The 14,243-nt window shown below is 40.9% G+C and overlaps 1 protein-coding gene across 1 annotated transcript in view; it reads left to right on the plus strand.

Moving 5' to 3' along the window:
- The window catches only part of SNX29 (sorting nexin 29), a 454,788-nt gene that overhangs the window by 247,789 nt on the left and 192,756 nt on the right, over window positions 1-14,243 (plus strand). Inside the window, 2 exon segments of the mRNA XM_073362374.2 lie at window positions 7,844-7,899; window positions 12,906-12,987. Of these exon segments, the coding sequence (XP_073218475.1) occupies window positions 7,844-7,899; window positions 12,906-12,987 (138 nt within the window).

The following is a 14,243-nucleotide window of genomic DNA, read 5'->3' on the forward strand; positions in this document are numbered from 1 at the left end:
GAAGCTGCGGCCTGCTTCTCAGCCTTCCCCAGCTTCCCGCAGGAACAGCTGATTTGCGGTAAGCCTGGGGGAGTAGAGAAGCAGGGCGGGGCGGCGCATTCAGGGGAGGAGGCGGAGCAGAGGTGAGGTGGGGGTGGGGTGGGGAGCTGCCGGTGGGTGCTCTGCACCCACCAAATTTTCCCCTTGGGTGCTCCAGGGCTGGAGCACCCATGGAGTCAGCGCCTAAGGCGCCACTTTGGCCAGTTAAATTTAGAAGCCCTTTTAGAACCGGTTGTCCCTCGTGGAACAACCAGTTCTAAAAGGGCTTCTAAATTTAACAACTGGTTCTAGCGAACCGGTGGGAACCAGCTCCAGCTCACCACAGATTATATCACATGTACAGCTTCCCTCCATCCACTAGGCCAGTAACCCTGTCAAAGAAGGAAATTAGGTTGGTTTGGCATGATTTCTTTTTTAACTAATCCATGAGGGCTATTCCTTATAACGCTGTTATTCTCTAGGTGCTTACAAATTGTTCAATAATTTGTTCCAGTAGCTTTTCAGGTATCCAAGTTAGGCTGATGGATCTATACTTCCCTGGATCCCCTTTGTTCCCTTTTTTAAAGATAGGTACGGTACTATGTTTGCCCTTCTCCTAGTTCTGTGGGACTTCACCTGTCCTCCATGAGTTCTCAAAGGTAATTGCTAATGGTTCTGAGATTGCTTCAGTTAGTTCCTTAAATACCTTAGGATGAATTACATCAGGCCTTGCTGACTTCAATACATTTAACTTATCTAAATACTCTTTAACCTGTTCTTTCCCTATTTCGGCTTGTGTTCTTTCCCCCTTGTTAATATTGTGTTGAGTATCTGGTCACCATTAACCTTTTTAGTGATGACTGAAGCAAAATGGGCATTAAACACCTCAGCTAGATGTAATCATAGCACTTGTAATTATAAAAATATAGTGTGCGTGCTAAGTTAGTGATAAATGGTCCATACTTCCAGGCTGACAGTGTTGATTATTTTATCCTATTTTACATCTAAAGGAAAAATTTCTCAGAAGCTGTCATGCTTTGAAGATTTATCTCAAGCAGAGACACCTATTTAAACATTTTGCAGGTTAAAGAGAAGACTTCATTTTGGTTTTTGTTAATTTTGCCTATTTCCAAAATCCCCACCTCCACCCCTCAATCTTTTTAATCAATGGCTGTTTATGAAGTCTGAAGATAGATACAGTTTGTGTTCATTTTAGAAATCTGGTGGGCTAGGAATTTGTTTTTGGTAAATATTATAACATTAGTTCAGTGAACAAAAATAATTCCTGACAGAGGTATATTCTCTGGTTGCTGATGCATAGTGTTTGTAATAGATGCAAACCAGCTTTCTCTCTAGTAGCTGATCCTGCTCCTGCCATGGGTATCATTCTTTTCTGTACAGAAAAGGAGTCAGGAGCAGAATCATCTGCTAGAGGGAAAGTTGGTTTGCATTTTTTATATATAAATAAAATAAAGCTGGGATTGAATCCCTATCCTACTCTTGAAACAGCTTATATTTGTGATCATTAGCAGCTGGACCTGCTGCTTAACCATAAGCAGCTTTGGGACAAATCCTTTTTTTTAAATTATTATTATTTAATAATATTGAATGGTTGGCTTATTTGTCCCTTGCAAATTCTTACAGTTAGTGTCATATGAGAGATGCTATTTTTATTTTAAAGTTCAGTTGAGTAAAATATTATTTTTCATGGAGAAAAATAAAAAAGCTGCTAGAAATAATTTTTCATTAAACTTATCACATAATGTTTTTTAAATTGAGAATTTTCATTGTTTTTCATCATTCATCTTAGATTCTGGTGCTTTACCGCAGTTTCATATGAGCAGTATAACCTTATTACATGTTATTTGAACTCAGTGATGCTATTAAACTGCTTGGACAAACAACATAAAAACTTTCTGCTTATAATAACACCAATCAGCAGTCTCACTAAGGAAAAGGTGTGCTATACACTGTGCCCCAAAAAAATAACAAATCCAGGCTCTGGTGGACCAAAGGAATAGAGGGGTGAGTTCTGAAGCTAAAGCTTAGATTTAACCATGGAAATTTTAATTCCTTAAATACAAGGAGAGGGGAAGTGGAAGTGCTATGTAGGATAACAAGGAAGCCTGATTTTACAGCCATCCAACAGTATTACAGCTGAAATATAGCAAAGGATATTCAGCTATCAGGTTATTTAATCAACAGAGCATTTCTTAGGTTTAATTATGAATAGTACAAATGGCACCATGATTACAGGGGATGAAAGCACAGACTCAGGTGATAGATTGGTTTTCATAACCTATTGTGGGATTCCACTGATTTCATAACTGCTAGGAATTAAGTTTTTGTAGTTGCCCAATGTCACCAGATCATGGAGATTAAATGTCAGTTTTTCCTGTATGATTTGGTGTATTTAAATTTTTATAATATGTTGTATAGGAGCCAAACATCATTCTTACCATTTGTATCCTTTTCTGCTTCTTCACATTCAGCTGTCTCTAGAATCTTTTTACGCTGCCCATCTCCTTTCCTGCAGCTTTTCTTCCTCATCTCTTTTCTCTGTTGCCTTAAAATTTCCCCCTCTCGTTTTCCCCTTGTGCTCACTCAACACTGTCTGCATAGAATCTGCTATCAAGCCTGGGGTTCTGTTTCATTTGCTGACATCTGTGGCATAAACCACTTTGTATTATTGATTCAAATAATTATACTGGGAGATTTTTAAATTACCGGCTTTGCATTTTAAAAATAACTGCGAATGCACTGTTATTCAATGGAAGTGTGATGGCAATAACCTGCACCCGGAACAGCTTCTGATAGAAACAGATTTTTTGTCTGTCTTTGTTTTGTTTTCCTCAGCTGTTGACCTTACATAAAAGTTCTGAGCATAGATGTAATAACTGTGCTGTTTGTTGTAAAGCTTACCTTTGTGTGAAATATTTGGTATGTCATATGAGATACTGGGGATACCCTAAGGTTCTAAATGTTCATGGATAATCCTCTTTAGTCAAACACAGACAAACTCAGAACAATTTATAAAACATACACATTTAGAAAAGACATGAAGTGATTGTGACAGGTTTGGGCCTTTGGGGTGTCACCTAATGTGCTGGGATGCCACTGAGTCAGCCTATTCTGCCAGCCTGGGTCCCCTTTACCTGGCCTTGCTGGGTTAGGCTCACAAGCTTCTTCCAGCCAAGCACACAGGCAGGGCCACACCCAGCTGCACAGTGTGACAGAGATCCGCTCTGGAAAGATTCAGCCTTAGGGGCTCGCCCCAATACTCTTGTGCCCACTCCCTTTAAGGGGTACAAACCCAAAGGTTTTATGAAATTCACCCCCTCCCTCAATGTGGAGGGAGAGATGCACAATTCCCCCCCTCCCCGTTACAAATTACATAAACTGGGTTTTATATTACAAACAAGAAATAAGTTTATTAACTACGAAAGGTGAATTTTAAGTGAATATAAGGGATAACAGACAGAACAAAGCAGATTACTGACTAAGTAAAGTAAAACACGCAAGCTAAACTCAATATACTTAAGAAACAAGTTACAAAATGTAAATTCTTACCCTAAATGTTATTTTAGGCAGGTTGCAAAGTTTCTGTGATTCAGAGTTCCAGTTGTATTCCTTTTCAGACTGGACCCCCGTCTCAGTCCGGACTCTCCCCTTGCCTTCCCTTCAGGTGGCTTTAGCAGTCTTTCTTCTTGGGCAGACAGGCTATAGAGAGGAAGAGTTCCGTTTGCCTTCCTCCCCACCCTTCAATCGGATTTACATAAGGCGGGAATCCTGTTTCCTAAACTTGATCCCCCTCTTACCTTCCAGTGGAAAGTCCCAGGTAATGTTTAGTATCAGGTGACAAGACCACCTGACTCTAGTATCACATTCCATGAGTCAGTGGCAGTAGGGAGCATCCACAGGAAGGTCAAGCCTTTTCACAGTCCATTGTCCTCACTGATGGGCTTTTCCATTGTTGTACCTGAAGTGTTAGCAGTGAGCGTCACCCAAAGTAGCATAGTTGAAATGCAGATACATAGTCAGTATTCCTAACTTCTGATATAGAAACGATACAGGCATACAAATTGGATAATTACATTCAGTAAATGATAACCTTTCCAATGATATCTTACAAGACCCATCTTGCATAAAGTACATCTCAGTTATGTCATATTCATATCATAAGCATATTTTCATAAAGAATATGGAGTGAAACGTCACCATGATGCCATGAAGTTGTTTTTTATCTTCCCATTGTCCTTTTGCATAGCTAATCCAGGGGTGCTGGAACAATTTGTAAAGTGAGGGGCTGAGAGCCATTGAACCAAACTGTAAACCCTGTACATGATGGAAACAACTTCAAGCCAAGAGGTGCAGCAGCACCACTAGTTCCAACATCTATGAGCTCGTCTTTAGAATGGAGGTCTCCATCTCCTCACATATCCTCTCCAGTTGCCCAGGCTTGGCAAAAAGTAAGGTGGCCTCTGGCAATCAAGACCTCACTTCCACATCTTTCATGTAAACGTGTAACTTTCTGGTTCAGGAAGAGACAGAGATATTCTCCCATCTCACTTGCTTCTGGATTGCCTTGTGTAGGAAGAGACTACCTCTGAGGCTGCCCAGGAATTGGAGGGTGTTTCAAATCCTGCCAATGTGTCTGCTCAGAGGAACTAATGGCTGCTTGCCTTGCGGGAGCTTCTCCCATCCTCCTGCCTCTGCATAGTTTGGTCCAGTTTAGAGAGCACATCTATCAGCCATTAAGCCTGATTTCAGACAGGGAATCACAGTTCTCACTGGGATCAGGGTGTAGCTAGTCACCACAGGAAGGAATTTTTCCATGCTTAGCCAGGTTAAGATGAGAGGTAATGTTCCTTTGGTGTTGAAAAGTAGAGTTCGGTGTTGGAGTTTTAACTATGTTGCAGGCATTGTCTTTAAACCCCAATATCCAAGAAGGATAACTGATCTGCCATATCAAATACCCAAGGCGGCAGGAAATTCACAGACCCGGAAATATCCACTAGTGACTAGGTATAGCTAATTACTTGACTACATTTCTGATCTGATATTACAAATATTTAAGATTCCAAATAGCCAAGCATAGTGAGTTTATTAGTCAAGAATAAAGCATGAAAAACAAATAAAGCATGAAAAAGAAACATGAAAAAGAGATGTACATACCGCCCTTTTGGGGAAGCAATCTCTCAAAGTTCACCTTATATAGAAGGTCTGCTCCCACAGTATGCACTGAGTATTTATACTATAGTTGTTTCCCAGCTATATATTACCCAAGATTCTACATATCTATCCAAGATTCAACCCATGAGTCTGCACCAGAATAGATTTGATTTAAATCATGATTTAAATCACTAGTCAGGAAAACTCGATTTAATCATGGTTTTTTACATAAAAGTGCATTCTTGTTGGTTATTATAACCTTAATGCATATTCTTCACAACTCACAGATAGATGTAGGTTTCATTTTTAGAAGGTATACACTATTCATTTTTTAAACAGTGCTTTATTTTGAAAACTTTTCAGGTTACTTTTACTGCTATATCAGAAAATGAGTGATTGTTTGGTTATTTCATTTACCAAAGGTAATTGAAGCAGATATTTATGAAGTCATTGGGAGGTGAACTATCTCCAATTCAACAGGTTAATCATTAATATTTGGAGGATTTTCTTGCAGTGTTATATTAGGAGAAGAACATCACCAGACAGACATTTAAATTGTTTTTTTTAACTAAAACAACAACGTTATGTAGTTTGGATTTTTTTCTTCAACAGAAAACATAATATTTTAACAAAACAAGCATATGTCCGTCGCTTCTCACATTTATTTACAGATTTCTCCTTGTCCAGATCTATTTCACCACCAACAACAATCTTCTATTCATTGAACTTTTTGAAACTTTGCACTTTTAGAGAGAGGTAAGGGATTGATTCTGTGTACACAAATTTGCAGAGGGACAATAGAGCTGAGGTCTGTTATTTCTCACATCTGTGTATTACTTATTTATTTTAAACCATTTTTGCTGTTAACAAGCATGTTACCTCTGGAAAGACAAATCCACAATTAGAGAACTGCAAACTAAGCATCTCTGATGGTATCTTTTAGACTGAGCACTGAGTCCCATTGGGTAGATAGAAAGATTTTCCTAAATAATCTATACAGAAGCCTGTGGAACCCCATAAGATTGGGTCCCTAATCCATGAACTGTTGGAACACATTTACAAAACTTTTCTTAAATATTACATGAATATATTGTCTCATACTATAGAATTAGAATTTATAATCCCTATTCCATGATGAGATAACTTTGAGCTATAATGTATCTTAATTAAAACTATCTTTAGATAGGTTTTTTCCTCAAAAAGTATTTTATCAAAAAAATCAGATTTAAATAAAAAAATCAGATTTTTAAATATTTTTTTAAAACAAATCATTGATTTTTATCCACCCTGGTCTGCACCTGTTTCTTATCTTGTTTTTTTGTACCATCCAGTACCTTCCTTATCTTTGTTGTGCATACCACATTCCAGGTGTCAGTGGCCCATGGAAGCACCTCCTTAGAGTACCAGGACATACTATTCATATATCTGATTTCCAACATGTATCTGATTGTGCCAAGAGTTGAATCATCTATTGCAGAATGTTAGGGGGGCATATACGTTAGCTTGAGGGAATAGGCATAAACAGCATTCAGTGAAAAACATAATACAATTCTCAGTTGTACGACTTAGCATGACTACTCAGCATTCATGTCTGAGATGTGTACAATATTAATATTGTATGTAATACATATTAATATATTATGTCATACCCCTAACAAATATATACATTGGCTAACACTATTCTTCCCCTAATATTACCTGGATTCAATTTTATGTGTACAGGGCTACTTTTAACCGTCACTTTTTTATTTTTAAATTAGCCAAATTGTTCTTGTCTCATGCCTGTTCTTTATCTGTTAATAGAAGAAAATAATCATTAAAGGCAGGCCAACTGGTAGCTGTCATCGTGGTAAAAGCTGGAGGCTAATTGGAAGCCTGGCAAAGAGTGACGAGGGACAGTTATAATAATATTGCATGCTTACTTTGTTTTGTTATGTGTAATACTAGCCTTTTCTAGAGAGCTAAAAGAAAAACTGCGGAGAGGGAATTTGTGCAGAGTCCCATATTTTGAAGGATAAATCCAGAACCCAAAAAACAACCTGAGTGACAGGACTGTGTGCTGTTAAGTTTCTCACCAGCTGCAAAAGAGAATCCTCCCGCAGAACTATGGTGTAGAAGCAGAGCTTCTTTGGCTGTGGTGCATTGAGGAGAAATACCCAACGGATGCCACATAACGTCAGAGTCACCAAACCAGTTCCACTCATGCACACAACTTTCCCCGTCTGTATATTTGAGTGCTGTGTGAGCCTCTGTGTAGCTGGTCTGGTCTGGCTTATAGTGGGTACAGACACACTGTTTTGTGGTCCCAGCATCCTGCTTCCTTCCTTCTGCAGCAGAACCACACCAGTTCCATTGGGTAATGGCCTCTGTACCAGAATATAGGGGTGAGGGGCACCATTTATATGTTAAATTCTAATTAGTTATTTTTCTCAGAAATGCATGCTTTTATATGACTTGGAATTAGTAATGGGTTTTGGTAAAGTTAATGGAGAACTTACCAGGGTCTCATGTTTATATTACTTCAAAACAGTTTTTTTCTTTTATTGTTTTACAATACAGCTTTTCATCTGCATGTTGAACAGTCATTTCCATATAATATCCTACCTTCATTATGGAAAGCATAATAATCATGATTTTTTTTTTATGATGTCAGGTCCCTGGGGATTTGAGTCAGACATCTGAAGACCAGAGTTTGTCAGATTTTGAAATGTGAGTTTGCAGTAAATGGATGTGAAATTTTGTATCTTTATACTATCTGTGTGGGAGGTGGGGAACAAATGGTCAGTTCTAATACATTGCTTTCGCTCCATAATTTCCAATAAGTGAATTACCAAACAGGGGTATTCTCAGTGGTGAGCTGGAGCCGGTTTGCACCGGTTCACTGGAACCGGTTGTTAAATTTAGAAGTCCTTTTAGAACCTCCGTTCAGCCCCTGAGTTACACACCTCCCTGCTCTGCTTCTCCACCCGCCCCCGCCCGGCTTCCCGAGAATCAGCTGTTCGCGCGGGAAGCCAGGGGGAAGGGAGGGGGGGCTGAGAAGCAGGCGGCAGCTTTGCGCTCAGGCCCAGGGAGGTGGAAGCGGAGTGGAGAGAAGCTTGGCAGGGGGGCGCGAGGAGGGCTGCCCGCGCTGCAGCAGGTAACCTGGGTGGGCCCGCGCAGGGGAACTGCTCCCTGCCCCAGCTCGCCTCTGCCTCCCTGCTTCTCAGCCACCCCTGGCTTCTTGTGCCAACAACTGATTCGCAGGAAACTGGGGGCGGAGAAGCAGAGTGGGGCGGCGCATTCAGGGGAGGAGGCGGAGTGGAGGTGAGGTGAGCTGGGGCCAGGCGCAGGGCGGGGAGCTGCCAGTGGGGGCTCCGCACCCACCAAATTTTCCCTGTGGGGGCTCCAGCCCCGGAGCACCCACTGAGTTGGCGCCTAAGGTGCCACTTTTGATGTGATCAGTGGGGGGAGCGGCCGCTCCTCCTGCTATCCCCCAGCTTCACTTCCCCGCCCCGCCCAGAGGGACCTGCTGGATGCTTTCCGGAGCTGTCACAGGTAAGCAGCGCCAGGACTCCCCACCTCTCCCCCCGGCAGATCCCTCTGGCTCTTAGGGGCGGGGCAGGGCAGGCACCCACTATGGTGGCTCACGAGACCCTCCTGCCTGGATCTGGGGCAGTCAGGGGAGAGGATGGATTGGGCAGGCGTCGGGTTGGGGGGGTTGAGGGGGGAACCGGTTGTTAAGATTTTAGCAGCTCATCACTGGATATGCTGTTGTTGGAAATAAAGCAGCTAACTTTCAGAATCTTTGTCCTGTTTAGTTTTTTTTTTAATCTTGGGACAGGAGGAATTCAGTTTTATGCTGCATCTGAACATCCTTTGGGAGCTTGTTTTAGTTTTCAGTTGGTTTAGTCCGCTAATGGTTCAGCAGCAGTTGTGACCAACTAAATCCCCGTGGGAATGCCAGGGGGGATAATGACACAACTAAAAAGTGGTTTCTCTCTTTTGCTTTTTTTTTTGCCATGCTCTTCTATAATTGTTCATTTCCCACTGCAGAAGATGAACATTAGTGTACCACAATTTTTTTAAATAAGAAAATTGTAGAAAAAGTACTGAAAAAATACAATTGGACTAAAAATCCCACATTTCGGCCTGAATTATTTTAATGTGTGATTTTTCTGGCCTTTAACCTTTGTTAGCCTAAAATCCATATATCTAGCTCAGTGTTTCCCAAACTTTGGATGCTGCTTGTTCAGGGAAAGCCCCTGGCAGGCCCAGCAGGTTTGTTTACCTGTTGCATCCGTAGGTTCGGCTGATCGTGACTCCCACTGGCCGTGGTTCGCTGTGCCCAGCCAGTGGGGGCTGCAGGAAGCGGCGGCCAGTACGTCCCACTTCCCACAACCCCCATTGGCCGGGCACAGCGAGCCGCGGCCAGTGGGAGCTGCGATCGGCCAAACCTGCGGATGCAGCAGGTAAACAAACCGGACGGGCTCGCCATATCACATTTCATGGCCATATCACATTGGCAGCTCATAGTCATCCTATGATCAACCAATACTCTAAGGTCCTTCTCCTCCTCCGTTACTTCTAATTGATGCGTCCCCAGCTTATAACTAAAATTCTTGTTATTAATTCCTAAATGCATAACCTTACACTTCTCACTATTAAATTTCATCCTATTACTATTACTCCAGTTTACAAGGTCATCCAGATCCTCCTGTATGATATCCCGGTCCTTCTCTAAATTGGCAACACCTCCCAGCTTTGTATCATCCGCACACTTTATTAGCACACTCCCACTTTTTGTGCCGAGGTCAGTAATAAAAAGGTTAAATAAGATTTGTCCCAAAACTGATCCTTGAGGAACTCCACTGGTAACCTCCCTCCAGCCTGACAGTTTACCTTTCAGTAGGACCCGTTGTAGTCTCCCCTTTAACCAATTCCTTATCCACCTTTCAATTTTCATATTGATCCCCATCTTTTCCAATATAACTAATAATTCCCCATGTGGCACGGTATCAAATGCCTTGCTGAAATCTAGGTAAATGAGATCCACTGCGTTTCCTTTGTCTAAAAAATCTGTTACTTTCTCAAAGAAGGAGATCAGGTTGGTTTGACACAATCTACCTTTTGTAAAACCATGTTGTATTTTGTCCCATTTACCATTGACTTCAATGTCCTTAACTACTTTCTCCTTCAAAATTTTTTCCAAGACCTTGCATACTACAGATGTCAAACTAACAGGCCTGTAGTTACCCGGATCACTTTTTTCCCCCTTTCTTAAAAATAGGAACTATGTTAGCAATTCTCCAATCATACGGTACAACCCCTGAGTTTACGGATTCATTAAAAATTGTTGCTAATGGGCTTGCAATTTTGGGTGCCAATTCCTTTAATATTCTTGGATGAAGATTATCTGGGCCCCCCAATTTAGTCCCATTAAGCTGTTTGAGTTTCGCTTCTACCTCAAATATGGTAATATCTACCTCCATATCCTCATTCCCATTTGTCATGCTACCATTATCCCTAAGATCCTCTTTAGCCTTATTAAAGATTGAGGCAAAGTATTTGTTTAGATATTGGGCCATGCCTAGATTATCCTTGACCTCCACTCCATCCTCAGTGTTTAGTGGTCCCACTTCTTTTTTCTTTGTTTTCTTCTTATTTATATGGCTATAGAACCGTTTACTATTGGTTTTAATTTCCTTTGCAAGGTCCAAGTCTACTTGACTTTCAGCCTGTCTCACTTTATCCCTACATGTTCTGATCTCAATAAAGTAGCTTTCCTTGCTGATCCCTCCCATCTTCCACTCTCTGTATGCTTTCTGCTTTTTCTTAATCACCTCTCTGAGATGCTTGATCTACAACTCCTGCCTATGAATTTTTTCCCCTTTCTTGGGATGCAGGCTTCCGATAGCTTCTGCAGCTTTGATTTAAAGTAATCCAGGTGTCCTCTGCCTTTAGATCCATAAGTTCTTCAGTCCAATCCACTTCCCTAACTAATTTCCTTAATTTTTGAAAGTCAGCCCTTTTGAAATCAAAATCCCTAGTTGCAGATTTATTTTTGTTAATCCTTCCATTCAGTTTGAACTGAATTAGCTCATGATCACTTGAATCAAGATTATCCCCTACAACCATTTCTTCTATGAGGTCCTCACTACTCACCAAAACCAAATCTAAAATGACATCCCCTCTAATCGGTTCAGCAACTACTTGATGAAGGAATCCATCAGCTATCATATCTAGGAAAATCTTAGCCCTATTATTATTACTAGCACTCGTCCTCCTGTCTATATCTGGGAAGTTAAAGTCTCCCATGATCACACAGTTTTCATTACTATTTACTTTATTAAACACATTAAAAAGGGCTCTATCCATATCCAAATTAGATCCCGGAGGTGTATAGCACACCCCAAGCACTATCCCAGGGGAGGCTCTAATAGTTTTCTTCCCCAATGTAATTTTTGCCCAGATGGATTCTACCTCATCATTGATATACAATGCTACTCCACCACCTTTACCTTTATTTCGGTCTTTCCTAAACAGCACATACCCTTCAATACCTGTAGTCCTCTCATGACTACTATTCCACCATGTTTCTGTTATCCCTATAATATCTGGATTCACTTCCTGCATCAGTAGCTCTAGTTCCTCCGTTTTGTTACGTAGGCTCCTCGCATTGATGTACAAACATCTTAATTTTTGCTGTTTGGCCTCGCTCACATTCTGTACCCTATTAGGCACGGTCATTCTACAGCCAGTATAACCTATTAGACTGGTATCCACACTGCCCTTCCTCCTTATATACATTCTCCTACCCACGACTGTATCCTTCCTTCCTTTTTTTTTTTCTTCCCTCTTAATGCTAAAATCCGGCGTGGAGATTACTTGGACATCTCCCAGCCATCTCCCCCAGATTCCTAGTTTAAAGCTCTCTTAATCAGTTGTGCCAGCCTCCATCCTAGAAGTCTATTTCCTTACTCAGATGAAGTCCATCGCGAGATAACTGTCCTCTGTCCATGAATGCCTAACCGTCTTGGCTAATAGCCATTAATGGGCCTATCCTCCATGCACTCACCTAGTTCTTTTTTTAACATAGTTATAGTTTTAAACTTCACAACCTCCCCTGGCAATGAATTCCATAGGTTGGCTGTGCATTGTGTGAAGCAGTACTTCCTTTTGTTTGTTGTAAACCTATTGCCTATTATTTTCATCGGGTGTTATGTGAAGGGGTAAATAACACTTCCTTATTCGCTTTCTTCACATCATTCATGATTTTACAGGCTTCTGTCATGTCTCCTTTCAACTGTCTTTCCGTAGTTGAACGATCCCAGTCTTTTTAATCTTTCATCATATGGAAGCTGTTCCATACCCCAATCATTTTTGCCCTTCTATGTTCCTTTTCTAATTCTAATATATCTTCTTTCAGATGGGATGACCAGAACAGTACACAGTATTCAACATGTGGGCATACCATGGATTTATGTAGTGACATTATGATATTTACTGTCTTATTATCTATCCCTTTCCTAATGGTTCCTAACTTACTGTTACTTTTAGGTTTAATAAGTTCAAAATATTCAGGCAAAATTGTGATGTTTCAAGTGTTCTGAAAGTTTTGGTTCTGGTTCTGTTGCTCACTGTGGACATTTTGCAAGCATTGGAGGTAGACACTTTGTAGGTTTATTTTATATGTAAAGATGATTCCCTATTTTAAACTTGTCTCTTCTTTTGCTCAGATCAAATCGTGCCCTTATAAATGTTTGGATTCCCTCAGTCTTTCTACGAGGAAAAGCTGCTAATGCATTCCATGTTTATCAGGTGAGTAATATGGCTCTAAGAAATCATATTTGCGAGGGGATTCCAGAAGTGAAACAACTGAATGACAAACTTCTAAAATATTCTTGGTATCTGAAGGTGAATCGCAAACTAAGGGACCAATCTTTGAACACTTATGCACAGGGATAATACCTTTACTTGCATGAGAAGCTCATTGGAACAATTTAGGTGAACAGAGTTACTCTTGTGTGTGTTTTCAGAGTAGGACCCTAGTAACTCAGTAAAATGGTGGTACAGTGATTGTAGGCAAACAAGACAACCATTCAGTGTTCAAGAGCAACTCTTTCTCACACATGTATGCAAATATGCAAATTTTAACTATTGGAAGGATTAGTAGTCAGAAAACCTGGGCTATTTCCTACCTTTGTAAATTTACCAGAGGTTCTTTACTTTTACCTTTACAGACACCAGTGGGGAACAGAAATGACTTCTGTGTAGTGGCTTTTTGCAAAAACAACATTTCTGGCACTGTAGAAGCCTTTATACTTCTGTCTACTTCTGTCTAGCTTAGGCACGAAAATCTGTTAGCAATGGAGTCAAGGTACTATCCTCAGGCAAAAAAGTATTAGCATCTAAGCCATATTTGCATATGTTCAAATATTTGTTTAACTTCTGTAGTTAGGTTCTACCCACTCTGGCCTTTTTTCTGTTTATTTTAAAACTTGTTTATTGAAATTTTCAATTAAAAGGGTCCAAGCTTTCTCTGAAGAGTAAAGAGAAAGCATAAGTTCATTTGAATTAAAACAAAAAGACTCCGTACCACATGGAAATTTCTGAATTAAAATGAGATCTGTTTGCCATCTATGTAAATTTGCTTCAAATGGTGTTCACAATTGCTGTGTCTTGTGGATGCTTCCACAGTACTGAGGCCAGCATTGACTTCTGGAGCATTGCACTGTGGGTAGCTATCCCACAGTTCCCGCAGTCTCCGCCGCCCATCGGAATTCTGGGTTAAGATCCCAATGCCTAATGGGGCAAAAACATTGTCATGGGTGGTTCTGGGTACATGTCGTCAGGCCCTTCCTCCCTCCGTGAAAGCAACGGCAGACAATCGTTTCGTGCCTTTTTTCCTGAGTTACCTGTGCAGACGCCATACCATTGCAGGCATGCAGCCTGCTCAGCTCACTGTCACCATACGTCTCCTGGGTGCTGGCAGACACGGATTCTGCATTGCTACACAGCAGCAGCTCATTGCCTTGTGGCAGCAGACGGTGTAATAGGCCTGACAACCATCGTCA

The sequence above is a fragment of the Lepidochelys kempii genome, chromosome 10 (genome assembly GCF_965140285.1).
Source record: "Lepidochelys kempii isolate rLepKem1 chromosome 10, rLepKem1.hap1, whole genome shotgun sequence".
NCBI classification, from domain to species: Eukaryota; Metazoa; Chordata; order Testudines; family Cheloniidae; genus Lepidochelys; species Lepidochelys kempii.